The 26,854-nt window shown below is 52.2% G+C and overlaps 1 protein-coding gene across 1 annotated transcript; it reads left to right on the top strand.

Annotated features, from left to right (window-relative positions):
- The first annotated feature begins 795 nt into the window (after positions 1 to 795).
- GTSE1 (G2 and S-phase expressed 1) lies at positions 796 to 25,506 on the top strand. Its single transcript, XM_029205652.1, has 11 exons — positions 796 to 817; positions 7,191 to 7,248; positions 7,350 to 7,956; positions 10,852 to 11,022; positions 11,834 to 11,957; positions 13,575 to 13,949; positions 19,706 to 19,778; positions 22,009 to 22,239; positions 23,661 to 23,865; positions 24,329 to 24,541; positions 25,021 to 25,506. The coding sequence occupies exons 1-11, from the start codon at positions 796 to 798 to the stop codon at positions 25,102 to 25,104; spliced, it is 2,163 nt and encodes a 720-aa protein (XP_029061485.1). The 3' UTR covers positions 25,105 to 25,506.
- The last annotated feature ends 1,348 nt before the right edge of the window (positions 25,507 to 26,854 follow it).

Below are 26,854 nucleotides of genomic sequence, written 5' to 3' on the forward strand. Positions count from 1 at the left end.
AGCTCTAGGGAGCCCTGCCCCACGCTGCGGGTTCACCCCAGGTCCGGGGCGGACCTCGGGCAAGCAAAGCGCTTGGAAGCAGTGCGCACGCGCGCCGCGCTCCTCTTCCGTGACTCCGACTACAAACCCCAGGATGCACCGGGCGCCGCGGCCTTTCAAACCGGCCAATGAGCAGCCCGCAGCGCGTCCGCCGCGGCGCGTTTAAACCCGGGACGGAGGCGCGTTGGCCGGAGCGTCGCGGCAGCTCTGGGTGAGGGGGCACCATCGGGGTGCTCAGGCGTGGCGGGCGGCTCGGGCCGGGGATCCCGGGGGACTCGGGCGCGGCAGGGGCTCGGCTGGGGGGCCGCGGGGTCCCCTCGCGCGGTGCGGCGAGGACGGGGTCGCCCTGGGGGCAAACCAAAGCCCCCAGCAGTCCAGCCCAGGAGTTCGGTTGTCCGGGTCTGGGTCCGGGGCGTTCAGGCCTCTCTCGGACGGCGCCGCCCCAGAGCTCCCGGCCCGGAGGCGTGCGAGCCCGGGGTGTGCGTCGCGGAGGGCCTCGGGCTGCGGCTCAGGTGGCCTCTACCGGCATCCCCGTCCCTCCCGGACCCGCCGCGGCCGCCAGCCCCCTCTGCCTAGTCCGAGCTGCAGCGGCCCACGCTGCGAGGCTTCCCTGGGGCTGGAGGAACCCGGGGCCTGGGCTCTGACACCCGCTCACCTTCTTGCCTCTGGTCCCAGCAGTGACTTCTGACAGCCCTCGCCGCGCAAGGAGGGGACGGCAGCGACGTGCCTTCAGCCAGCCTGGCCCGAGAAGCGGAGATGGAGGTTCCCAAGAAGGATGGTACGTCCCTGTGACTACAGCGCTGTTGGTTCGGGGAGCTCAGGGAAGATGCAGGTCCTGCGAGAACTCGTTTATTTATTCACTGCTCATCCCGTGCTCTGCACCCGTTGAACTCCTGGTCCCTGTCTTCAAGGAGTTTGCATCCCTCTAACTTCTTTATTTTCCGCTTTTCTACATTCCCTTTACCCCCCAGTTTTAACTTCTGTCACAGCAGAGATTCTTGTCGGTTTTATTTACTGCAGTGTCCTCAGTGCCTGACACTTGATAGGCACTCGGATATTTGTGGAATTGAATTTGATGTTGCCATTTTTTTTTTTTTTTTGCTTGTTGCTGGTTTCTGTTGGCTGAGACTTGTTCACGATCTTGGCCACCACGTTAGTGAGTGAGCCTGGTCTGTAACTTTGCTGTCTTGTTCTGTTCCTGTCAGGTTTGAGTGTGGAGGTGACAGCAGACTCACAGAATGAGTTAAGGGCCACGCCCTCTTTTTCTGCTAAAGCGTGTTGACATCCTTTATCCTTTGTTCTTCACAACACCCATGCGAGTAGACTGGGTCTCCCTGTATCCTTAAGTACTCCATTCTGCGGAAACCATCCTAGAGGATGCCAGTCATCGGTGCTGCTTCATCGGATCTAGAACAGTATTTGCCACTGCAGTCTTCTCCCCCTTCCTCTTCTATCCCCCCTTCCGAGGCCCTTCCACGTGCCCGCTGAATCCCCGTTGCTGCTTCCTGAGGCCTTCAGCCCTCTGTCACCCTCCCTTCGCATCCTTACTTTTTTGCCTGTCCATTAACTCACGTTCATCATCGACGTGCAAACAGGTCCCATTATCTGACTTGTCCCATATCCTCCGCTCCCTCTCCACTGCCGTGTGCCTCATTCAGAGCCAGACTTCAAGAATCTTCACTATTTTTTCACATCCTTCAACCTCCGCCAACCCCCTGTGCCCCGACACTCCACTCAAGCTGCCTTTATCCGTCACTGAGGACATCCGTGTTGCCAAATCTGCTCTCATTTTTCTGTCCTCTCAGTAACCTTGGACCTTGTCTCCTTCCGGAAACTTTCCTTGCTTGGCTTCTGAGGCATCTTGGTTTTCCTCCTGCCTCCCTGGCTGGTGTACTTCCATCTCTTTGCAGACTTCTCTTCCTCTCTCCGGGACCTGGTCTGGGGTCTCTTTGTACTTCCCCGCACAGGTTCTCAGACAGTCCCATGGCTTTAAATCCATTCTCCTTTCTGGTGGTGCCCACATTTTGTCTTGAGTGCAGCCTCTCCTCTGAGCTCTGGCCTTGTGTGTTCACCTGCCCTTGTACTTGGCATCTTCACGTAAATGTCTCCCACCTCTTAACTCAGCAGGTACCTGGCTCCCACCCCATTCTCAGCAGGCTCTTTGTCTTTCTAATGGAAGGAAATTGCCTCTCCATTCACCCAGCTGTGAAAGTTGTGAAGCTGCCACATCCGTTCAATCATCAGTCATTGTCATTTCCGCCATATAGCTTGGATCCATCTGCCTCTTTCCAGTTCCACCCAAATGCCACCACCTTGGTCTCAGCCATGTTAACTCACCTCCACCTACTTTCTTGTTTTTTTAATATTTATTCATAAGTATTTTATTTTATTCTTTAATATTTATTTATTTATTTGGTTGTGCTGGGTCTTAGTTGTGGCAGACAGGCTCCTTAGTTGCAGCTCACCAGCTCCTTGGTTGTGGCACGTAGGCTCCTTAGTTGCAGCATGTGAACTCTTAGTTGCGGCATGTGGGATCTAGTTCCCTGACCAGGGATCAAACCAGGGCCCCCTGCACTGGGATCGTGGAGTCTTAACCACTGTGCCACCAGGGAAGTCCCTACCTACTTGTATACTTTGCAGTGTGTGCGCTGTAATTTCAGTAGATACGACCTGCTTCTTTTCTGATACACTGTACACAGCCCCCAGGGTAACCTTTTAAACACAGAAGTTAGAGCATATCTCTCTTCTGCTTAAAACCCTTCAATAGCTCCTGTCCCACTTTGGATAAAGTAGAAGCCTGCCATGGCTTGGACGCTGTCCGGGATCTGATCCTACCTATGTTTCCACCTCCTCCTGCCACTGGCCACTTCCTCAGAGGTGTCCCCACCTCCATGTTGGCCCCTCACCACACTGCCTTTCATTCAGTGTGCCCACTGGACAGTGCACTCCCAGGGGAGCACACGGCCCGAGTTTGCAGAATGGACAAGGCAGCCAGCCCAGGTCACTTGGAGCGAGTCGCGGAGCCTGGTGTAGAAGGCTTTTCCCCTGACTCCCGGTCCGGGATTCCTTTCTCCACAGCAGACAGATGGAAGTCTGTAGCAGTGACCTGTAAAAATGACTTCCTAGGTTCAGACACGTAAAACGTGAAATGTACGTCTCCATCTCCTTTTTATCCCTCAGCTGCCCAGTTACCACCTCCAAAGGCCACTGATGTCATCGGTGTCCTGGGTGGTCCAGACCTAACTTGTGCAAGGGCAAGGCAGTATGTGTCATTCGAGTCCCCCTTTTCTATAACACATAGAACTCTGTTCTGCATCTTGGTTTTTGCACCTAATTTATCTTGATCTTTGTATATCAATATATGAAGTGTTCCTTTTTTTTTTTTTTTTTTGAGCCCAAGTAGCGTTCCATTCCGCTGTGGGGCTGTGCTGTACTCCTATCTGCTCTCCGGGAACATTTAGTTTGTGTCTGGTGTCTTGCTGTAACAAATGCTGCTGCAATAAATAACATGGGGGGAATTCCCTGGCGGTCCAGTAGTTAGGACTCTGGCGCTTTCACTGCTGAGGGCCCGGGTTCAATCCCTGGTCGGGGAACTAAGATCTCACAAGCCACGCAGCGCAGCCAAAAATAATAATAATAATAATAGGGGATACTTGACAGCGGTAGACTTCTGGGTCAAAGTCAAAGTGTATGTGCAGTTCTTACTTAGTAGATACTGCCAGGTTACCCTCTGTAGAGCTGTAGTAACTTACCAATCAAACTTTTTGATTTTTAACAATCTTGTAAATGAAAAGTGGAATCTCTGGAATCTCAGAATTTTTCATTACTCTTATTTTTGAGTGCGGCTGGACTTCTGGTCATATATTTAAGAACATTTCATTTTATCTCCCGTAAATTTCCTCTGTTCATATCCTTTGTCTGTTCTTCCATTCTGCCTTAGTTGTTTTCTTACAGCTTGCAGCACTGTTCACCAGTCGGCCCTCTGTGACGTGAGCTGCACGTGTTCTTTTCCCTGCTTGTTTAACTTTGCTCATGGTGATTTTTGCCATGCAGAGATGTTAAATTATTAATATATTAGACTGTCAACTTTTTGTTTTATGGCTTCCAGTTTGGTATCATAGTTGGACCTCTGCACACCAGGTTATAAAGTGATTTCCCCATGGTTTCTTGTTCCCTTAGGGTTTCATTTTTTCAGTTAAGTCTTTGACTTATTTGGAATTTGTTCTGGTATGGTATGAGGTATGGATCAAACTTTAGATACATATATATTCCCCCCCAAAAAAGGTTATCAAGTTTATCTCAATACCATTAATTGAATAATCCGCTTTCCCCTTTTATTTGATATGTTACCTTTATGATATACTAAGCTTTTTTTTATATCCATGTTGCATATTTCTTGTTAGGTTTGTTCCTAGGTGTTTTGCATCTCCTTGGTGCTACAGTAAATGAGGTCTTTTCTTCCACTGTATCTTCTGTTCTTTTTAGATGTGAAAGGTGTTGTTTGTTTGTTTTTTTTTGTGGCTGTGCCGTGCAGCATGTGGGATCTTAGCTCCCCGACCAGGGATCAAACCCGTGCCGCCTGCATTGGGAGTGCAGAGTCTTAAACACTGGACCACCAGGGATGTCCTGAAAGCTGTTGATTGTTGTGTAATAATTTTGTCAGCCATGTGCTTTTATCCGTTTACAATTTATAATGGTTTTTAGTTGATTTTCTTGATTTTTCTTGTGTCTGTAATCATAGCATCTGTGCATTGTGGTAATTTTAGCCTCCAAATTCTTTCCTTTGTCTAATTGTGTTGGTTAATGCATCCAGAATAATGTTAAGAATTGTGACCGTAGATGGCCTTGCCACGTGCCAGCTTTAAGGAAACTTCTTCTGTAGTTCTCCATTAAGCCTGGTGTGGGCTTGCTGGTTAATTTATGTGTAGATGGTAGTCAGTAGTGCTGTTCATCAGTATTTCTGCTTTTTGTTTTCCCTCTTGGATACATGGTAGAATTGTACTTCCCTGCCCACTTAAAGTTGGATTTGCCTCAGATGTCCAGTGAAAGGGGAATGTTATGTGTCACCTGTAGGTCTTTTAGACCCAATGTGGAATTTGCTCTTTCCCCTTTCTTCTGCCATGAAGACCAGCAGTGCTTCCGATGGTGGAGGCTCCGTCAGCCTGGGTTCTGGAGTGAGGGGGACATGGAATGGGGCCCTGGCAGACAGTTTGAGTGAGAAATACAGCTTTGTTGTTATAAGCCACTTGAGATTTGGGGATTGTTTGTTACTTCAGCATAAGTTAATCTATCCTAACTGATAATATGTATTTGCTCCTGGCTTTAGGAGGAATGCTTCTGACGGTATCCCATTAAATCTAATTTTGGCTTTTGGGTTGAGATGGGTACTTCCTTATATGACAAAATATGTCTATTACTTTCTTTGTAGTTCTTTTAAAGTCAACAATGTATGTTGCGTTTTGTCATGTGCCTTGTCAGTGTATGTGGAGGTGACCCTGGCTTCCCGCTTAGGTCTAGTAATGTGATCGTGCTACTAGACTGTGTGAAACCAAACTGTCCTGCAGTCCTGAGGTCCCGGCTGAACCTCACTTGGTCCTGATAGAGTCGTCATCATCGACTCTTAATGTGTTGCTGGGTTCTGTTCGCAAATATGCCCATTTAGGATTTTTATGTTGACACAAGCCAAGTCCTTAGTTTTCTTTCTAGAGCAAACTTTGTAGGGTTTTGGTATGGTTGTGCTTGCTTCATAGATGCAATCTGGAAGGTTTCTCTTTTCCTGTCCTTTGGAGCAGTATAAATGGTTTTGGAACGACATATTCTTGAAAGATTTGATAGAATCATCCTGCGAAACTATCTAGGACGTGTGCTTTTTTGGGGAGAATGGCTCTTTAATAAATTTCTCCAGTTATTTTGTGATAATTGAACTATTAAGATTTTTTTTTTTCTTTCTTTTGGAGTCAGGTTTGTAAATAAATCGATTTTAATCATTTAAATACAAAAAAATATTCTATTTCCTAGAACATTATCTCTGTCAGCCAAGTTCTTAGGTTTATGTGCACAGAGTTGAGCAAACTAGCTTATGAATCTTTTAATCTCTTTCTCTCTTTCTATTTCTTTTGTGCAATTGTGCTTTCTGGCTTTTCCTTGATTAGGTAGTTAGAATTAATTGAATTGACTAAGTAGGACCTAATTAGGCTATCAGTATATTTTAAAATTTTATGGTTTGGATAAGCATGGTGCATTGTTTATTAGGATCAAATAAAGTAAGATTTGTGAAAGTGGTATCTGTTTATAGTATCGAGATACCAGTTCATTGCATTTTGATAAATATTTGCTGAGTCTGGGCCCTTAGCTGGACATTGGGGAGTTTGGGAGAGTAGCAGGCATTTGCTGTCCTGGAGGAGCTTACAGCCTGGTTGGTGAGAGACATTTACAGGATAGGGGTGCTAAGGCAGAGGTCCGGCCGGGGGCTGCAGGAGCCCTTAGGGGAGGGCAGGAGTGGAGTGGGGTGTGAAGCTGGAGGAGCGAGCGGCCGTCCCAGCCGAGGGACCCGCTGCCCCAGAGCCCGTGGTCTGTCAGTGGAGGCTCGTGGACACGCAGGGCTGGGGAAGGCACTGTGGTGGACAGGGCACGGGGAGCAGTTTTATCTGGGCGTTCAGGATGAGCTCCAAGGAGAGGCGACAGTCGACAGGTATGCAGGGAGCCCTGCCGTGCGCTTGAGTAACGCTGAATTTGCTTCTGAAAGAGGACTAGGTGCACTTCGTAAATGGGGAATTTAATTCTAGGGGAGCTGAGGCAGCTGGTCTTTTGAAACTGTTCTATACCAGAAAACGACTTGCCTAGTCTTGCAAAGCTATTCCAGTGACTCGGCGAATGCATTTTAGATTATATCTTTAAAATAAGGGCTGAAAAATAAGGACTTAGGCTTTGGTGGCAGCTTAGCAAACACAGAATGGCTGATGCTATTTTTAAAAGGAAATGGAAAAAATAAGATAATCTAACGCCCCTTAAGAAAATGTGGCTATTAAAATAATGATGTCACACTTTTGGAAGTGAGATTTCAAACTAGTTTTGACAGCTGTAGAGACTATGGTGATGTTTCCTCCTTAGCAGCCCATCCCTAAAGTAACGACTGACTTTCTCCTCCCCAGATACTCTTCTTTTGGCTGATGAAAAGTTTGACTTTGATCTCTCATTGTCTTCTTCAAGGTAAGCAAATGAGTTTTCTTCCCTGGCCTTTGTATAACCACGTTCAGTGAACCTTTCACTTAAATGCCCGTGTTATGAATAATCCTTTTCTGATAAAATAGTGCCAATGAAGATGATGAAGTCTTTCTCGGACCTGTTGGCCATAAAGAAAGATGTATTGCTGCCAGCTTAGAGCTAAATCACCAGGTTCCTGAAGAGCCTCCTCTGCCAGCATCTTGGAGTCCTCTGACTGGGGAAAAATTTGTGGAAGTGTATAAAGAAGCTCACTTACTGGCCTTACAGATACAAAGCAACAGCAAAGCCAAGGCGACCCCAGCTGCCACGCCCAAAGACCCTGGGAGCCAGGGAGTGGAAGGATTCATACAGGAATCAAAACTAAAAATACACCTCTTTGAGAGAGAAAATGAAGCGAAGAAAAGCCCCAAGTCACTGAAGAGGGAGACGTACCACCTGCCGGACAGCCCCTCGAGGGGACCGCCGCTCTGGGGCACCCAGCCCCCCTCGGGGGCGGCCCTGCCGGCTGCTCCTGCGCAGGCGAGCCGCCCCCAGACGCTGGGGCCACCGCACGCCTCGTGCTCCTCGTTGCCAGTGGAGCCAGGCGCTGCTCACCCTCCGGACCAGGCTGGCACTCAGAAAAAGGTCACCAGCACACTGCTGCCGCGAGCCTCGTCTCTTAGAGGAAAAAGCATTCCCTCGGCCCTGGAGAAGGTAGCCACGACCCCCAGCAGCACATATTATCTGGGGAGCCAGCCGCTGCCGTGCTTCTGAGCCCGCTTGGTTTGTGCCCTAGAACAGAAACCGTTGTGGGGAGGAACCTGGGAACGCAGCTGCTCTGAGGCTCCGAAGCGCAGGCGTGGGAAGTCCAGGAGCAGCAGTGCCAGTGGCGCGGGAGCGGGGCTTGGGGCCCGTGGGCGGGGCTTGGGGCGCGTGGGCGGGGCTGCCTCGCTGCTGTGGTGACTTAAAAACACCTCCTCCTCAATTCTGTTTGAGATCTTTCCTTCTGTTTTGTTACAGCACTGGGCATTCCACCCGTTAGGGATTTTATGTGCGTTAACAAGCACCTTCTTCCAAAAATCCCCCCTCTGGGAATGGCCATTGGTCTCCCTCCCTAACCATGACTGAGTTTAGATTGTTCCCTCCCAGGCACGAGTGGATGCACTGCCTTGGGAGGGGGCAGTGGACCTGTGTGCCTTTGGGGTGCGGCCAGCCATCTCTGGGAAGCGGGGGTCCGAGCGGCTCTTGTGGGAGGGCTCTGGGGCAGCAGAGGGTGGGTGTCAGATTACAGCCGCCTCCTGGGTTTGCCTCAGGGAGGAGCAGCTTGGAGCCCGCCCTGCGCCCTTTCCGAGCCAGTGAGAGAGGAATGATGCTTTGTGGGGTTGTTAGCAGGTTTAGGTCGATGCAGAACACCCAGCAAGGGCCTAGAAAATCGCTTCCCTTTACGAGCACATCTCTGGAACCACACGACTCCCTACTATCAGAACCCAGCATTGAACCAAGCTGAAAGTGGGTCTGGCATGCAGAGCCCTGCACCAACGGGGTGAGCGACCATTGCTTCCCCAGGGCTGAGACTGCTCCTTTAATCATGCAAACTCCTCTTCCTGGAAATAATTTGGATGTAAATTTCTGAAGCGATGTTTCTAGAATGAAAGCAACGTGGTTCTGTGTGTAACACGTGGACTCAGGACAGGGAGTTGGGGTATAATTTTGCTTCTTCTGGGTCCTTTTATTTTCCTGGTCCTAAGTAGTGCTCTATTGCCAGAGAGCTGAGTTTTTGGTCAGTGAGGTGTTAGTTGGACCCCTAGGCAGCGTTTGAGCTCACTTGGGCACCCCCATCACTCCCCACATTGTTTCTGTGGGGAGAGTCCTTCACATCCAGAGTGACTCACTGACACAGGTCACCCCTGTGAGGATCACCTCTAGACACAGCTGGACCACTTGATTGTACTATTTAGAAGTGTCTTTGCAAGGCAGCTGCTAGGATGGCCATAGTTAGGAGAAAAAACAACAAGTGTTGGTGAGGATGTACATCGCTCATGGGACTGTGCAGTGGTGCGGCCACTGTGGAAACAGTTTGGCTTGGCAGTTCCTGGAAAAGTTAAACATAGAGTTATCACACGACCCAGCAATTTCCACACTTTGGCATAGTCTCAAGAAAATTGAAAACGTATGTCCACGCAAAAACCTGTGTAGCAATGTTCATAGCAGCAGCATTCACAATAACCCAAAATCAGTACCAACCCAGATGCCTATCAGCTGACGAATGGATAAGGGAAATGTGGTCTCTCCATACATGGAATATTTTTAGCCATGAAGAAATGGAGGACTTACACATGCTACATACAGATGACCCTGGGGAACTAGGTCAGTGAAAGAAGCCAGACGCAGAAGGTCCCATGTCGTATGATCTCATGTACAAGAAGTGACCGTAATAGGCAAGTCATGTTCTAGAGACAGTACATCTGTGGTTGTCTGGGCTGGGAGGTTGGAGAAATGCGCAGTGACCGCTAATGGTCATGAGTTTCTTTTAGGAGCAACAAAAATGATCTAAAGTTACATTGTAAGTGGTTGCACAGCACAGAGTATAAAAACCACTGAAATGCACACTTTAAAATGGTGAATTTTATGTTACGTGAAGTATATCTCAATTTTAAAAATGATGTAAAGGAAAGAGAAAGTTACTGCTTTATGAGCTGCTTTTGCTTCTTATGAAGTCTTCGTATGAGGGGTTACTTATGTAAGCGTGGATTTGTTCCATGAATGCCCTTGTACCTGAATGTCAGGAATTTATTGTCTGTTGGACTCTGCTCGCCAAAGAAAAAAGGCTTTCAGTCCTAGATGAAGATTTATTGCAGTTAAGCAGCCCCTCTGGTAGAGGGCATGACCATTTAATGAACGATTCCGTTCTGTACAGCATTTTAAACTTTATGTAACTGGAACCAGTTTCCTCATTATCACCCTCAAATATGAATCCTGACTGAGGAGGCGCTCTAGAGGAGCGCCTCCTATTAATGGTCTGTCTTGGTATTATTTTGCCCTGTGTTCAGTGAGGAAGCCAGCTCCATCACCATTCTGTCTGGTAATTTGGCGGAGGAAGTGAACCGCCATATTCCTTTCCATCCAGGTGATGAATTTTATTTATTATTTTATTTTTTGGCTGCGTTGGGTCATCGTTGCGTGCGGGCCTTCTCTAGTTGCAGCGAGCAGGGGCTACTCTTGGTTGCAGTGCGTGGGCTTCTCACTGTGGTGGCTTCTCTTGTTGCGGAGCACGGGCTCTAGGCGTGCGGGCTTCAGTAGTTGTGGCACGAGGGCTCAGTAGTTGTGGCTCGCGGGCTCTAGAGCGCAGGCTTAGTAGTTGTGGCGCATGGACTCAGTTGCTCCACGGCATGTGGGATCTTCCCGGACCAGGGCTTGAATCCGTGTCCCCTGCATTGGCAGGCAGATTCTTAACCACCACGCCACCAGGGAAGCCTCATCCAGGTGATGAATTGAGGACCGTGTGTTGGGAGATGGATGGTGGCTGCAGTTGCTCTAACTGAAGCCTTCGTGTGTCTGTACATTGTGAAAGACTAGATAGTTCTCACATTTCAATTTACAATTTTTCAGCCCATGAAAGAGAAACCAGCTAGTCCTTCCAGGATGAAAATCCTAAATGAAAAGGATTCCCACAGCAGCGTGCCCCCTGACAAGCCCCGTGCCGCCCGGGACGTCGCTAGCTTGCCAGCCGGTGGAAACCACGTGGTCCAAGGCAAGCGGTCGCTCCCTGTTCCAAACAAGGTGGGTTGGCCAGTGCTGAGGGGGGCTTTGGCCTGTGGTCGAAGGGAATAAGGGGACGCTTTGTATACAGGGGACGTGTCTTTTTTTTTTTTTTCAGGCCGCGCCATGCGGCATGTGGGATCTTAGTTCCCCGACCAGGGATTGAACCCGGGCCCCCTGCGGTGGGAGCGCAGAGTCTTAACCTCTGGACTGCCAGGGAAGTCCCCCACGTGGGATGCGTCTTGATTAAAATCAAGGTTAGGGAGGTTGAAAATAGGTTAGGGAGGTTGAAAATAGGACCTGGTTGAAAACAGGAGAGGCAGCTTGGCGAAATGCAGGGCACACAGGCCTGGCATGCGTGAGGGGCCGACCTCTGCCCCCAGGGAGCCGAATGGATTGAGGAACGTCAGCCTCTCTGAGCACAGGGTCTCCCTCACTGCGTCCGTGCACCGAGGAGATGGAACGTCGGTGCTCTGAAAACTGCAGCCCCTCACAGGCATGGGGACTACCGTCCACATCTTTGCTGTTTATTTTCCAGCGTTGAGCTGTGTGTGCTTGTGAAAAGTGCCACGTCACTGGTGGTACTCGTTAAGGCTGCCCAGTGCTGGGCCTCGCAGCTGTTGACTCCATAGGCCAGGGTCCAGGCCCCAGATCAGCCGTAAGCAGGCTGCCAGGTGTTCCTCCTGCAGGGCTTTGTCGGCCACTCCGTGGGAAGTACTGCTTGACCTTTTTCTTCCTTAAATTCAAGACAATTTGTAAACTATTAAAAGCCATTTAAAAACCCCACTTTTGCAGTAATAAGCCATGGGTAGTAATGAAGTCTTTGTTTTAGTTTGGGCTGAAGAAAACCATGTTAAAGCCACCTGGATGTGCTGGCAGTCTTGCAAGAAAGTCCTCCTCAGGGTCCGTCTCGGGAGTGAGTGCCAGTGTGTGTGCTTCTCCAGCGGCTGGCAAAGGTAAGGCCGGCCCTGAGCGCGGTCCATTCCTGCCAAACTTGTCACAGAACCACTTAGCAGAAGGTTCTGGAAGGCTTGCTGTGGTCTGGGGCAGGGGAGACTGTTGGGGTCCCTGTCCTCCTCCGAGGGGCATGCCTCTGATGGGCAGTCCTGGTTCAGGGTAGGATAAGCAGTCACAAAGTGGGCACGCTCTCCTGGTGCCAGCTGACCTGGAAGGACACTGAGGCCAGCCTCAGTCATGTGATTAGACACAGATTTTTTTTAAAGTAGGGCTGTTCCAGATAGTCTAGGGCATAGGACCCCTGTAACTCCTGTGTGTTTATTTAAATCTGTACTCCCAAACCTGTTTAAATTCAAGCTACTTTTTAATCTTTGCAAGCCAAGGGTGCCATCTAGCGGTAAAGGGGAGAAACCCTAGTAGGCTACGGGGAAAGGCATTCGACTTCCTGCTCTTTAGGACGAAACTCTTCAAATTATATTTGCTGTGTAGACTCTGACCATAGGCTAAGCAGCATGGTGTGCACTTTGTATACAAAATGTGAAAAGTCTAAACTCCTGGATGAGACTGATCTGATTTGGAATCCTGTTAGTTGGTGGTTAAGAGAACTTAAGTTGTTCCTGTATCTTTACAAACTGAGCGGATGACATCTCCCTGGCGGTGTCCTTGTGGGCCTTAGAAGAACCACGTAAAGTCTCATTCCCGTGTCTTGCGTGTGGCATGTGTCCAGTGGAAAAAAGTTCCATTACATTAGGTGCTGTGAGGTCTGTTTTGCTGTAATGGTTCAGGGCATCAGCACCATTTTTGTTTACGATTTCTGGTCCTGCCTCTGGAAAAGGTTGAGACAGATTGAGGGGAGGCTTCTGGTGAGTGTATATTTCTCTGTTGTGCGTAGCAGAGTCACCAGGGTCAGATTCCATAGTGTGATGGGGAGAGCATTGTGAAACTGTTAACACGGTGTAACATGAGCTGTGGCTTCAGTCATTCTCTTAAATTTCTCTTAAGAACCTTTTACCAGATTGAGCTCTGTGTTGCGTATACTGGCAGCTGAGTATTTTCACCCTAGTTTATCTACTATGCTGATTTAAGTAACGCTCATAATTGATATGACCTAACTTCCTTGTAATTTAAAGGAACCGACCAGTAAGGACTGTCTTCTCTTCATGTTTCCCTCCCCACCTCCCTGACTGGCCAGGTGGGGCATGTGTCTAGACCATCCATTTTCACCTGTTCAGCTAGGGTAGTTTTCTGCTGTCGACATAATCAATGAAGATAGGAGAGCTTGAACTTATGTATCCTTATGTGCATCTTGGTAATTGTGTCCAGAATTGGCGCCTGAGACTACCTTTAGCTAAGCCGCGAGCAATCTGGGTTGTCCCGTGTTTGAGGATGTTGCCTGATGGACATACAGAATATTGTTCATATGTCATATTTTTTTAAATATGGAAATCACCATGATAGAAATAAGTAATTTTCCTCATTTGAAAATATTTTAAGGTAGATTAGCATATCTTGTGTGTGTGTGTGTGTGTGTGTGTGTGTCAGAGAGAGAAAGAACTTCATAATTTAAAAGTAACATCGGTTTGAGTGATAACCAGATTTTGTGTCTCCTCTTCCAGCTAAGCCAAGGGAACGTGCAAGCATTCCTGCGGACAGTTCCCAGTCAAACACCAGCCAGTCGGGCAGAACGGGACTTGTCCTGCCACGGCTGTGTCTGCAGCCGGGCCCTGCAGGCGTGTCCTGCAGGCAGAGCCAGAGGCCCGGAGTTGCTGAGTCGACGGCGGAGCAGCCCAGGGCGCCCACCAGAGCAGCTCTCACCCAACCCCAGAGTCCAGGACAGGGAGGCCCTGGGCTGAACTCTCATCTCAGTTTGTCACAGTCTTCTCAGATGAATAAGACTGGGAGTACAAGAAGGCACGATTCCTGTCTGAATTCCAAGGCGAAGGTTATGCCCACCGCTACAGGTCAATTTAAAATTCCCGAGTGTTCTACTGGTAAGTAGTAGATGAACTTTAATGTGTTTTTATTTTTTTATTTTTATTTATTTTTTTATTTTTATTTATTTTTTTAATGTGTTTTTAAAACATTGAACGAATTATATTTAAAATTTTAAAAATTGTTGGTTTTGGTGATGGCGGTTTCTTTGCTTTCGTTTTACTTAAAGCACTTTATATATGTCTTCTAATTTTCTTTGTGTTGGATAATTCAGTGAACTTCTTACCTTATATTATATTCCTCCCCTCTATGTAACATGTCATTGTCGCGTGGCTGCTCTTAAGATTTTTCTCTTGTTATTTTCAGCGTGTCGATTATTAGGTATTTTCATGTGGCTTTCTTTGTGTTTATCCTGCTTGGGGGTTCTTGAGCTACTTTGATCTGTGGGTTGATATTTTTAATCAAATCTGGAAAAACTGTGTCCGTTATTCCTTCAAGTATTTTTTCTTGCTTCCCCTCATTTCCTGGGACTCCAGTTGCCTGTGTTGTAGGCCTCTGTATGTTGTCGTTTAGGTCACCGAAGCTTTGTTTTCCCCGCACCACCCCAGCCTCTTGTCTTGTGGTTCAGTTCTGATAGTTTCTACCGTCTCGTCCCCACGTGTACACAGCTTTTTCTGCAGTGTGTCTAATCTGCTCTTGAGCCCGTCCAGTTAAATTTTCATTTCTGGCATTATAGTTTCCCCATTGTCCTCATAGTCTTTATGTTTTCCTTTGAATTCTTGAACATGTTTATAATGGTTGTTCTAAAGTCTGTTTCTTCTAATTCCATCTTCCCCATCATTTTGGGTCTGTTTTTATCGACTAATTTTTTCCTGGTTATGGTCACATTTTCCTGCTTCTTCACATGCTTAATAATTTTTTTTTAATGTTTATAGATTTACCTTTAAAAAATTGTTTTTAATTGGAGTATAGTTGCTTTACAATATTGTATTAGTTTGTACTGTACCGCAAAGTGAATCAGCTCTACGTATACACATATCCCCTCTTTTTTGGATTTCCTTCTCATTTAGGTCACCTCAGAGCACTGAGTAGAGTTCCCTGTGCTATACAGTAGGTTCTCATTAGTTGTCTATCTTATACATAGTATCAATAGTATATATATGTCAATCCCAGTCTCCCAATTCATCCCAATAATTTTTTATTGTCTGCTAGACATCATAAATTTTATATTTTTGTATGTCTGGACTTCGTTGTCTTTCTTTAAGAAGTTGAATTTTACTTTGGCAGGCAGTTAAATTTCAGGAGAACTTGATCCTTTCGGGGCTTCTTTTAGAACTTTGATGGGGCAGGTCTTGGCCTTTACTCCTGGGATAGTTTAGCCCTGCAACTAACGTGTGGCCTTTCTGAGCCTCTCCTGAGTGTGCTGTGTCCACGAGGTGTCCACTCTGGCCAGTTGGTGTGTTTCGCAGCCCTGTGTGATGCTGGCAGTGTTCCTAGTGGTGGTTCTTGTCTCTTTGGGAGTCCTGCCCCATGTGCATGCTGCTGCTGTCTATGCAGTGAGGACTCGGGGTCCCTCTCAGGTTTCTAGAGCTCCTTCTCTCTCTGTAGCTCCCTCCTCTCTAGTAGTCTGCCCCTCCAGTTCCAGCCTCCTTGGGCTCTCCCCACCTGCCCCGGCATCCTGGCAGCGCTACCAGGCAGAAAGCCCTGCATGGTGCCTGGCAAGTAGTAGGCGGGGCGTTTGGTCAAGGTGAATTAATCTGATAAATGTGTATAATGCAAGGAGTTGCATGGAGCTGATGAAGGGGGAGCACAACTCTGGCCTCCTCTCTCAAACACATGCCTTCTAGTGGCTTGAATGTTTTGAAGTTGTCAGCTTCACTGGCCAGTACAGGTGGCCTTTAACACGTGACAACCTCACTTGAGTTACTGCTTATGTAAGAATGAGCCGTTCTTTGGAGTGTTGTCCAGTGCTGGACACTCTTTTAGGTATAAGGGATGTAATGGTAAGACAGATATCCTACTCGTGGAACGTACATATTAAGAGTAAAAGATAAGAAGTGTCAAATAAGTATACTTTCAGGTCATAAGTGAATAAAAGAGGATGGGGAAGAATTTAGATAGAGGGGTTCTTTAAGCTTAGATGGCCAGTGCAGGCTCCCTCAAGAGGTAACACTGAGCTGAGATCTGAACCATGAGGAGAAGGCAGCCATTAGAAGAGCCAGAGGGAGAACGGTCCAGGCAGGAAACGGCAAGTGCAAAGGTCCTGAGGCAGAAAGGTGCTGGACGAGTTCTGAAAACAGAACGAAGGCTGGAGTGGTAGGGATGTGTAGTTAAGTTAGGGTTAGGTTCTGCTACAAGCCCAGAATAGCATTGGTTTTCATCAAGATAGATGTTTAGTTCCCTCTCACTTGAAAGTCTACGTAGATTTTCCAGAGCTGCTATGGCTCTCGTTGTGTTAGGGGTCCGGGCCTCTTCCATCTTGTTTTGCCACGGTTAGCTTCTCTTCCTCATCATCTAGTATGGCTGCACCAGCTCCAGCCCTCACACCTACCAGCAGGAAAGGTGAAATAGGTGAAGAAGAACAAAGCCCTACCTTCCAAGGATACTTAGTGGAAGTTGCACATGCCACTTCCTTCTGTGGAAGTCATTGCTCAGGACTTAGTCACGTGACCACACTTACCTGCAGGCGGTGCTATGGTATGGGGTCTTTCCTACACTCAGCTAAAATGTCTTTCTAAGAAGAGGGGAGCAGATACTGATCAAAACCAGCAACCTCAGCCCCGTTAGTGAGCGAGGAGAAGGGTAAGAAGAGACGGAGACGGAGAGGCAGTCAGGGGCCAGCTCGCCTGGGCCGTGCGTGGAGGTGGCCGTCGGCATATCCGTGCAAGAGGGGGTGCCTGCGAGGGTCTGAGCAGGGAGGAACATGACCTTCGACAGATCCCTCAGCAGAGGGAGAGACAGGCCCTGTGGCCAGAGTGGGAGCAGGGAGGACCATGCCCATGCCTGGCTGGGGTCCAGACGAGAGATCGCGGAGGTGGTGGCAGCAAAGGTGAGAAGGGCTCCGACCTGGGGACGCTCTGGGAGACCAGGAGGCAATGTGGCCTTGGGGACTCAGAGTGACCCCGAGGCTTTGGCAGGAGCACCGTGGTGATGGAGGGCCGGAGGGGGAGTAGCTCGGGGCGGAGACTAGCTGTCCAGTGTGGACCTGTGGAGTCTGCAGTGCCCGCGGGCTCCGTGGGCCGGGTGTGAGCTTGGACCTCAGAGGAGCAGCCTGAGCTGCAGGGGAAGTTTAGCTTTCCGCCGCGGAGAGCCTGGTGTGTTTGCAGACACGGACGCCCTGACAGACGGGGCCTTCGGGGCAGCCCCTGGCGCAGGGCCCGTGGACTGCGTTCAGCAGTGTTTGCTTCCTCTTCCCAAACGCCCGCAGCCCGACACGCCTCTGGCTGAGGTGCTGCCGCTGCCTGGCTGCCGACTGGTCCCCCACTGCCCGGCTGTCAGCCGTGTGGAGCCACAGGACTCCTGCCCTCCGCTGCCCAGGCGGGGCCCTCAGCCCTCGGCCCTTCTGACATCTGCACGCTCGCTGCGCGAGGCTGTTCCTGTTGCTTCGCAACATCAGGTCCATAGCGGGCACACCTTTCGTCGTTCGTCCCGGGCCGAGTGGTTCCGCGAAGTCTGCCCGCAAGGCTGTGGGCGCGACCCTGCTGTCGAGCACGTGCAGCTCTGCCCGTGCGGTGGCCGCTCACTCTGGCTGCCGCGTGACCCTGGCTGTCATCACAGAGGAGCCATGGGGACGGTGTGAACAGAGCCTGCAGCAGAGCCTTTAGGATACAACTCTCTGAAAACACTCTTGGTCCTCAGTGTCATTTACCGTGACTGCTTCCAGGAACCACACGAGGGACGGAGACGCGGGGGGACCGGCAGGCGTCTCTGTGGATCAGAAGCTACTTGGAGGGAAGAGCACCTGCAGCTCCGGGAGGAAGTAATTTCCAGGCCCTTCGGACTCGGGCCCTGGACTAAGCCTTGGTTGACTGGGGTATAATAAGGGCACTTTAGTAATCTAAAATTCCTCAAAAATAGTTGCCCTCCTGTGCACTCTCTGGAAGCTCCTGAAGAGTCTTCCACTAAGATGAGGGAGGAAACAGGACAGAAGAAGTTACGGGGCCCGGAAAGGGGGAACCCAACACAGGAGGCGGTGAGAGCGAGGGGCGCAGCCCGGTCCAGGAAACGTGTGGGCTTGGAGCCCAAGAGGCAGCCACGTGGAAAGGCTCCCAAAGACAGAGGTTGCAGGACATTTCGTCACAGGCCACCAAATAAGAAACCAGCAAAAGATGGAGGCAGTTCTTTTTGTTTTTTTTTTCCTTTTCTAAAAAATAGTTATTTGTTTTGGCTGCACCGGGTCTTAGTTGTGGCACGCGGGATCTTTGGTGTGCCGTGTGGACTTCTTAGTTGTGCCATGCGTGCAGGATCTAGTCCCCCAACCAGGGATCGAACCCGGGTCCCCTACGTTGGGAGTGCGGAGTCTTACCCTCTGGGCCACCGGGGAAGTCCCTGGAGACAGTTCTTACGAACTCGAGGTAGGGGATGGATGGGCACTGCGAGAAGATGGGCTGCGTACTCCGTTAGACTCAGTTGTCAAAACGGAAACCCTGGAGGGCAGGCGGCCGCATGGATCGGGGCCGTGAGGCTGTGAGGGAGCTGGGATCATATCATGACATCTCAAGGTTTTGAAAAACGAGGAAGTAGCAGGATATGTAATTTAGAGATAGAAGGTAAACACCTCAGGAAACAAGCAAGGTGGAAATAGGGTAGGTGTGGCTGGAGCCTGCCATTTTGAATCTCTTCATTTTTTTTTTTTTGGTGTGTGGGTCACTTTGATCTGATCAACGTTTGAAAAGAACAGGACGTGGAAGATGAGGATAAGCACATACAGGCAGCTCTTTTGAGAAGATTTGCCGTGAAGAGGCACAGAGACGTGGATCGGGGGCAGAGAGGGAGGACGGGGCGAGGGGGCAGGTGCAGGTTGGTTTGAGATGGGGGGCCGGGGGGTAGGTACCCGTAGGAGCAGGGCCTGGGCCTCTCCTGCCTCCTCGGAGACCCGGGCCACCTTCCCCTTTGGGGCTGGGGTCGGCCTCTGCCCTTGGCTTCCAAAACACAGCAGGGTGCCGCCAGGGGGCCTGGCACCTGCGGCTTTGGGGGCCCCCGGGTGAGTCTGGGACTTGGTCCCCGTGGATGGCGGCCCGGGGCTCAGTCCTCTGAGCCCGCTGGTCGTTGCCTTGTGACCAGATGAGATCACACACGCAGAAATGCTCATCAACCGCCAGACGGCACATAAATAACGTCACGTCTTAAGATGACCTCGTGCCCTCCCGGTTCCCGAGAGCCGAGGCGGTGGTGGGCTCTGTGGGGCCCACCTGGACCCCCCCGTGTTGGCGCCGCTTCTGCAGGCGGGGCTCACGGGGAGACCCGACAGGGTCGTGTGCTGAGTGCCGCCTCGTCCCTCTGGCCACTCCGTCCCCGTCTGGGGATTAGCCAGGCTGAGGGCAGTGGAGGGACCAGGACTCTTCCTCCTCTGCACCCGCTGGTTGGGCACCACAGCCCTGCCTGGTGGGTCCCCGGGGAGGGAGGACGTGTCCCTTCCCACACGCCAGGGCCGGAAGGTTTTCCCTCTGGCTTGTCTGGCCTTCGTCTACTTTACGTGCCGTCTTTGCTGCATCTTGGGAACATGGGACACTTAGAGGAGGACCGCCTGTTTGGTGAAGGCAGATGCGTCACCTGCCCCGCATCTGACTGACTGTCACTTCCCTTCTCGTCTCAGGTGAACCCCTGGACGGTGCGACACCAAAGTCCTGTCGGGCGCAGAGGCCGCAGTCCTGCACGTCGGTGGGGAGGTACTGAGTCGGTCTGCTTCCTCTTTTTTTTTTTTTTTTTTAACATCTTTATTGGAGTATAATTGCTTTACAATGGTGTGTTAGTTTCTGCTGTATAACAAAGTGAATCAGCTACACGTATACATATGTCCCCATATCCCCTCCCTCTTGCATCTCCCTCCCTCCCTATCCCACCTCTCGCAAAGCACCGAGCTGATCTCCCTGTGCTATGCAGCTGCTTCCCACTGGCTATCTATTTTACATCTGGTAGTGTATATGTGTCCGTGCCACTCTTTTCTTATGAGAACAAACTGAGGCCCCTGCTAACTTCTGAACCCACAGCCTGGCTCCACATGCCTGGCCTGAGCCTGGTCTCTTGGAGCCGCCCTCGTGTCCCTCGTGGTGACGGCAGCCCCAGACTTGCCTCCGGAGCTGGGAGTACCAGTCCTCAGCCCTGAACCTGCAGCTCTCCAGCCAGACCACCCAGCCCCCCACGGAGGTTCCGATCAGTGGGTCTGGGGTGGAGCCCTGGGCCTGCAGGGTCTCACAGGTGACTCGTGTGCACCCCATTTGAAGACCACTGGCCTGGCTCAGCCACTCAGACTCCGGTGTGAGTCCCAGTGCTGCCACTGTGTGGTCTAGATCTAGTGCAGGTTACCGTTCTGACCTCGTTTCCCCATCTGTCCAGCGGGGATGGAACCAAGCACAGCACAGCAGTGCCGCAAACAGTAAGAAAACACACGCACGCGCATGTGTGCCTGCCTGGGAGTCATTCACACGAAGGGCAGCCCCTCCCCTGACTGCTTTCCTGCTGCCACCTTTACTGCCACCTGCTGAGGTGGGTGGGCTGCTCCCCCACACGTCTGGCCCTCTGGTGACCGGGCCCCGGCCCAGCTCTGAGTGCTGTCACAGTGGAGGGACCCTGGCCCAGTGCAGCTCAGTCCTGGGCCCGTCAGCTGGGGGCGGGGCAAAAGTGAGGTCACTGACCCACAGGAGCACTGTTCCCAAGGCTGGGGTCCCGACACCAGCATGTGGCCAGGGTGGGAGCGCTGCTTCGGACCTTGCTGGGGTGCGGCGGGCAGGACAAGCGCCGGAGCAGGGCCCTAACCCCGGGTCCGCCCCAGCCCAGCCTGGGCCGTCCGCCACTCTGCGCGGCTCCAGGCCTTCATTTCCTTGTATGTGAACTTGGGGGGCACTTCCTGGGCTTGGGCCAGATGCTTCCCTTACAGTATCAGCCATGCTGAGCCGCCTTCCCGCCACGCACAGCGGCTCAGAGCAAGACCCAGACCTGATGGCCACTGGCGGCCTCGGTTCACCTCTCTGTGCCTCGGTCTTCTCGCCTGTACAACAGGGAAACGGTTCCTACCTGCCAGGGCTACTTTGAAGCTTACATTTGTTTAAATCTGTCTTTATTTTCACTGGAGTTCGTGGTGGAGCTGCCAGTGCTCAGCAGTGACGGACGTGGGGCAGATCCCGGAAGTCTGCAGGGCGCGGCAGCTTGCTTACAGCACCTCTCCTGCCCACGCTCCTGCAGTGACTGTCTTTCAGTGGATGTTAGAGTCTGCGTTTAGACTCTTCTTGAGCATGCGGACTGTCCTTGATGGATGATAGATGTGCCACCTGGCCTCCCGTGGGCTCCACGTTGGCGGGAGGCCCTTGACTTTATTTTATTTAATAAGATAACAGTTTACTTTATTCGGCCTCTCTCCTTTATCAACAACCAAACAAACTGACAGTGAGGCAGGATGCGCTGGCAGGTGAAGCCTCAGGTATCGCCAGGGTGGGAAGGAGAGATGTGTGGGAAACAGGCATCCGGTGTCCCGAGTCACTCACCTGTGTTCACACCTGATTCAGGGGCCTTAGACCCAGGAGCAGGTGCACACAGGGAGAGTGCTTGTCGGCTCGCGTGCCCGGCCGGGCCCGCCCTGGGCCTGGACTTCCTTGTGGAAATACTTAACGCCAGCAAGAGGTGACTTTGAGATCCCTGTGAGCTCCCGTGGAGAGCACTTCATGGTACCACCCATGATGTGCAGCCACACTGGATCAGAACCTCAGATGGGCCCACTGAGGAACAGAAGCCCACACCAGGGCTCCCGGGGGGTCGGTGGCCGCACCCCTTGCTCAGAGGACAGGGCTCTAATGGGCTTCGCTGGCTTGAATCTTCTACATTGAAACCACGGACTTTCTACTGCGTTAGCGCATGGCTGAATTGTTAGATTTTTTGTTCTGCTTAAGACTTTCGTGTTTCTAGGGTTGCTCACAGCACTCCTGCTAGATGGTCCTCAGCATCGCAGAGCCTCATAAGCAGCGTGAGGACCCCTGTGAGCACGGGGCGCAGGTCAGCCCTGCCCACGCCTGCCAGCCGTCGACTCTCCGGCCTGCCCCTGGCGACCCCTAAAACTATGCCCAGGATTCTGGCTTCTTCCCTGCGTGTGTCTGCTCGGCGACTTTCTTCTGAGCCCCAGAAAAAATCTGCAGTGAGGTAAGGGTTAAAGGCTGCACTAAGTTTGTTTCAGATTCATAAAACCTCAAGTGATCATGTGCTGGGAAATCACGGTCAGGAAGCAGCCAGACTGCGGTTCATCACCGCTTCTCGGCAGCCGTGGGGGAGCCTGGCCGCACTGCACGCCCTCCCATTGGTGGGTCTCTGCGGGGAAGGCAGGCCACCTGCTCCTTGGTTGTGTTTCTCTCCTGACGTCACATCCCGGGTCCGGGCCGGAGGCCTGAGCAGGCGGGGAGGATGCCTGGACCTCGTTACACCCTTGGGGGAGACCAGAGTCTCCCACAGGGAGGAGCCCTGGGGCAGAGCTGCGCACTCAGGAGCCGTCCTTGTAGCCGGGTTCCAGGGAGAGCCCGCAGCCTTGCCCTCGAGGGTTTCAGTCAGGGTGGCCACACTCAGGCTTCCTGGGAAAAGATGCTGCCCACCCGCCTCTGCCCTGTCTCCCACTCGCTGGCCCTGGTCCTGCTTCGTCTGTGCAGGAGACTGAACGGGCACAGTGCAGCATCAGGCCTCGATTCTCTCCTTGTGGCAGAGCATTGGGAAAGGCTGGGGGCGCTAGTGTGCAGATCTGCCAGCAGTGGGTGTCGGCCATGTACATGTCTGTTTAGTTCTGTGAGGACACAGAAGACTAGAGAAAGAAAGTGCTGGGCTGTGTGTCACGTGGGGGAGAAGGGACGCCAGACAGTAAGACACAGGCCCATTGTGTGGCCAGTCACAGTGCTCTGTTCACATGCGTCGTAGGTTTGCAGGCATCAGCAGAGGGAAAAATTCTTTCAAATTATTATGAAGCCTTTAAAATATTAAAAAGAAAAGACGCTGTATTAATTTACGGAAACTGCTGCTTTCCTCCTGTAATTCGGTTCCGAGTCATCGGGTGTCTGAGGCCCGCCAGGCGGCAGACTCTGTCCTGGGCCTGGAGACGCAGCGGGAAGTGGCGGCCCGGCCGGGTCTCCCTGCACCGTCTAACAGGAAACACAGACACCAGGGCAGCATATCTGCAGGGTGACAGGTGGATGGGGACGGCCCCGCCGCAGAGCGTGTAACCAGGGCATTCAGACCTGTCCGCGGGCCCAGGCCTTCCAAGGAGGTGGCATCCCGGGCGGGAGGGTGGACATGGCCGCAGTGCGTGGACAGAGGTGGGATGCCCGCACGTGGTCCTCGCTTGTTCCTCCTCTTTAATACCTTATGGAAAAAGGCATCACATAGGCACGTGGGATCCAGACTGGTAGCTGGCGCTGAGAGGGACCTCGGAGACCGTGCAGTCGTCCTGCAGGAGCAGGAACCAGAGCTGGCCGCTCCTCACGGGACGACGCTTCTCCAAAAACAGTCTTCCCGAGCCACAGCCAAACAAACGAGCGTCGCCCGGAAGTGTCCTGATGAGATGCCCTCTTTCCCTCCCGCAGAACTGCGCCAGTGAGAGAGGGTGACAGCAGGGCCGCCACCGGGCCCTCAGGCTGGTCCCCGGATGGGAGCTTTCCTCCTGCGTCTGCTGTGCCGCAGGCACTTAACTTTTCTCCAGAAAAGAGTGACTTCAGTTTTTCAAAAAGTATCACCACAGAAGTAGCACTGGACGAAGCACAGCCGCCTGAAGCTACAACACCCAGTGAGGTGAGAGAAGCAGACAGCGTTGACTTGTGTTGTCCTGGGCTCCCCCCGGGTGACCGCGGAATGTCATCTGTGACCCCGGCTCCTCTGGTGCCAGCTGCACCGAAGGGAAGGGGTCAGGACCTCCCACCTCTGGAGGAGACAGAAGCTGCGTCTCCCCTGTTTCCGACCATGGAGATGGCCAGGTTTCAAAGGGTGGGAGATGGGAAGCGGGGCAGCAGGGAGTGGGTGAGCGGGAGCTCCAGCGTTGGCCCCTGGCAGGAGGGAGCGGATGGGCTGGAGGGCCGCGGCGAGGAGGGCTGTCGGCACCCACCGCAGCCCCTCCCCACACCAGGGCCCAGCCCAGCCCTCCTTCCTTGGGTTTCCAAACTGTCAGTCATGTGGGACCTAAGCAGAGCCCACTTGTTTTCCCAGGATGGTTGACAGAAGATGCTAGGATTGCCTTTCAGTCTTGTTTCTTGCCTAGGCTCTTCTCGTGGATGTCAAACTGGATCAGCTTAGCGTCACCCTGCGGGCTGCAGCCACACCCCCGGGCGACCTCCCGCTCATCGACTTCTGCAAGACGCCGGAGGCGAGTGTGGCTTTGGGGTCTGGAAGCGGGCCCCTGGTCGACCTCCTGACAAACACCCCAGATGCCGACAGGAGGGCTGTGGCCAAGCCCTGCCACGAGGTGGGACAGGTGAGGTGTGGCAGGGGCCTCGCTGGCTTCGGCCTTGGGTGGTCTCAGTTGGGTCTCCTTTCCCCCAGGCACGTCCCGGTGACCCTGGAGAGTGGCCACTGGGGCTCCTGAGGGTGACGTGGCTCGGCTCGCCTCACCGTTAGCGGTGTGAGCGCACAGTTCGCCAAGTCGCGAGCAGGAAGCCACCCGGAAGCCCTCCCAGGGCCAGGGCCAGGGCCAGGGCCCCCGGGTGCTTCACGTGCGCTGCGCGAGCAGAAACGGCTGAGGAACTTGGCGTCTTCTCCCTCCAGCTGCTTACACACGATGGCCAAGGTGCCTTTCCACTGGGCCTGAGCCAGGTTCACTGAGCAGCTGGGTGCCGAGCCGCGGGGAGCTGGCCGCAGGCAGCCTGGTCTTCAGGGGACCAGTCCTTCGGGGTCTGCGGGCCGGGAAGGGGCGGCATGGACACTCCGTTCACCTCTGTGGCTTCTCTCCTGCAGCTCATAGACTTGGCTTCCCCTCTGATCCTGCTGAGCCCCAAGGCTGACAAGGAAAACGTGGAGTCACCACTTCTCAAGTTCTGAGCGGAATGAAATCCTTTGCGTTTCACTCAAAGTTACAAGAACAGTCAGTCCTAAAGTGGTTTTCCACCCTCAGAAATAAATTTTACGAGGAATTGTATTGGAAAACTTGAAACACAAAACAGAACCCTAAGTAAAGCTGCCGTGCCTGGAGCGGGGCCGTGGGGTTGGGGGGTGTTTGGCCACCTGAGGTCACCACTGGCCGACGGCCTCCGTCCTCAACGGCGCCCGTCCTCACGGCCCCGCTCACACGCTGGGAGCAGAGCCACAGTCGCTCCAGGTGAAGAATTTGTTTTGAACCTTTTGTATGTAAAATAGCAAGTGACTATTTTTAAAATTAAGTTTGTATGAAAAGTTAAAACAGTCTAGATTAAGCTAAATTGTAAAATAAATGAAATGTATTAAAGCCTGTCTTGGTGTTTACGATTATCCTGACTTTCAAGCGTGCATAGCGATCGTTATTACTAAATAGTATGCACCGTTTATATCATCCAAACCTGCTTTCTACAGGGTGATTTTCAAAATTTACTGTGGAGAAAAATTGGTTAAATGCAGACCCCAGGCCCCAACCCTCAGGTCCGGGCGGGGCAGGCCTGGTAATCTGCACTTTCACTGGGCACCCAGGTGATTCCGATGAGATGGGCCAGAGACCACACCTTAAGGGGTGGCTGCTCTGGGGAGGTGGGGTGCGGGATGGAGAGGGAAGCGTGGGAGAGGAGGGGCTTATCTGATACCAAGGTGACAGGAGGTGTACAAGGGACGGTCCCCTCGGGTGCGCGCAGCAGGAGGGCGGCAGGGTCACTGGAAGGCTTACTCCCTGCCTGGAGCTGTTCTAACTTACATTTGTTTAAAACTAGCTGGCCCGAAAGCCACTAATCCTTATAGATCATTTCTCACAGTCTTAATTCAGTGGCTTCACAGCACACAGCAGAAAAGCTGCTGACTGGACCTGCTTTGGGGGCTCCCATCCAGTGTTCCCGGCACGAAACCAGGGAACTCTGTCCCCAGAGGGCTGTGCTTGCGCTTTCTCTGGTGAATGTCGTGAAGGCAAATCATCATTTGGAACGGCGACTCCCGTGGTATCAAGAGTAGAAAAGAGCGTACCGTGGGTGGCACCGCCACACCTGTAGAGAGGGCGTCACAGGTAAAGGCGGGAATGCTTGGAAGTCAGAGTTCATAACTGGAGTTGTCCCTGGTAAACTAGCGGTTAGACTCTTGGAACAGGGCCCTCGCCCTGGGAACACTCCCTGGCCAGCTGGAGAGCCCAGAGGAGTCACGGCCGTCCACTCCTTCCCTCTTGTCTCCGCTCCGGTGGGCAGTGTGGAATTCTAGAATCCACCGCAGGGGTCCTCAGCTGTCTGACCCGGCCCCCCATTTCACAGGGGAAAACCCAAAATCTGGAATTCATTCAACACACATTTATGGAGAATCTCCTGTGCACAGGCTGCATTTCTGCCGGGGGTCACGGTGGGTGCGAAGCTCACGCGTCGCTGTCTTCTGGGGGCGTGACGGTGGGTGGGAGAGAGGGACCAAATGGGCTCCGGCCTTCCCACCCACAGCCTGGGGTCGAGCTGGGCCTTTGGCCCCGCCTGCTCCCTGGCACTTCTCATTCCGTGCCCGCCCTCCCCAAGGCTCCTTGGGAACAGCCAAGCTCTCCTGGGGGCCGTGGTGCCTTGTCCAATCTACAAGTGTCCCCAGGCAGGACAGACGTAACCTGACCTGAAGTCTCTTCAAACAGATGGGAGGAGGCCCC

Source organism: Monodon monoceros, unplaced genomic scaffold (assembly GCF_005190385.1).
Source record: "Monodon monoceros isolate NGI ecotype Baffin Bay Population unplaced genomic scaffold, NGI_Narwhal_1 Super_Scaffold_6, whole genome shotgun sequence".
NCBI classification, from domain to species: domain Eukaryota; kingdom Metazoa; phylum Chordata; class Mammalia; order Artiodactyla; family Monodontidae; genus Monodon; species Monodon monoceros.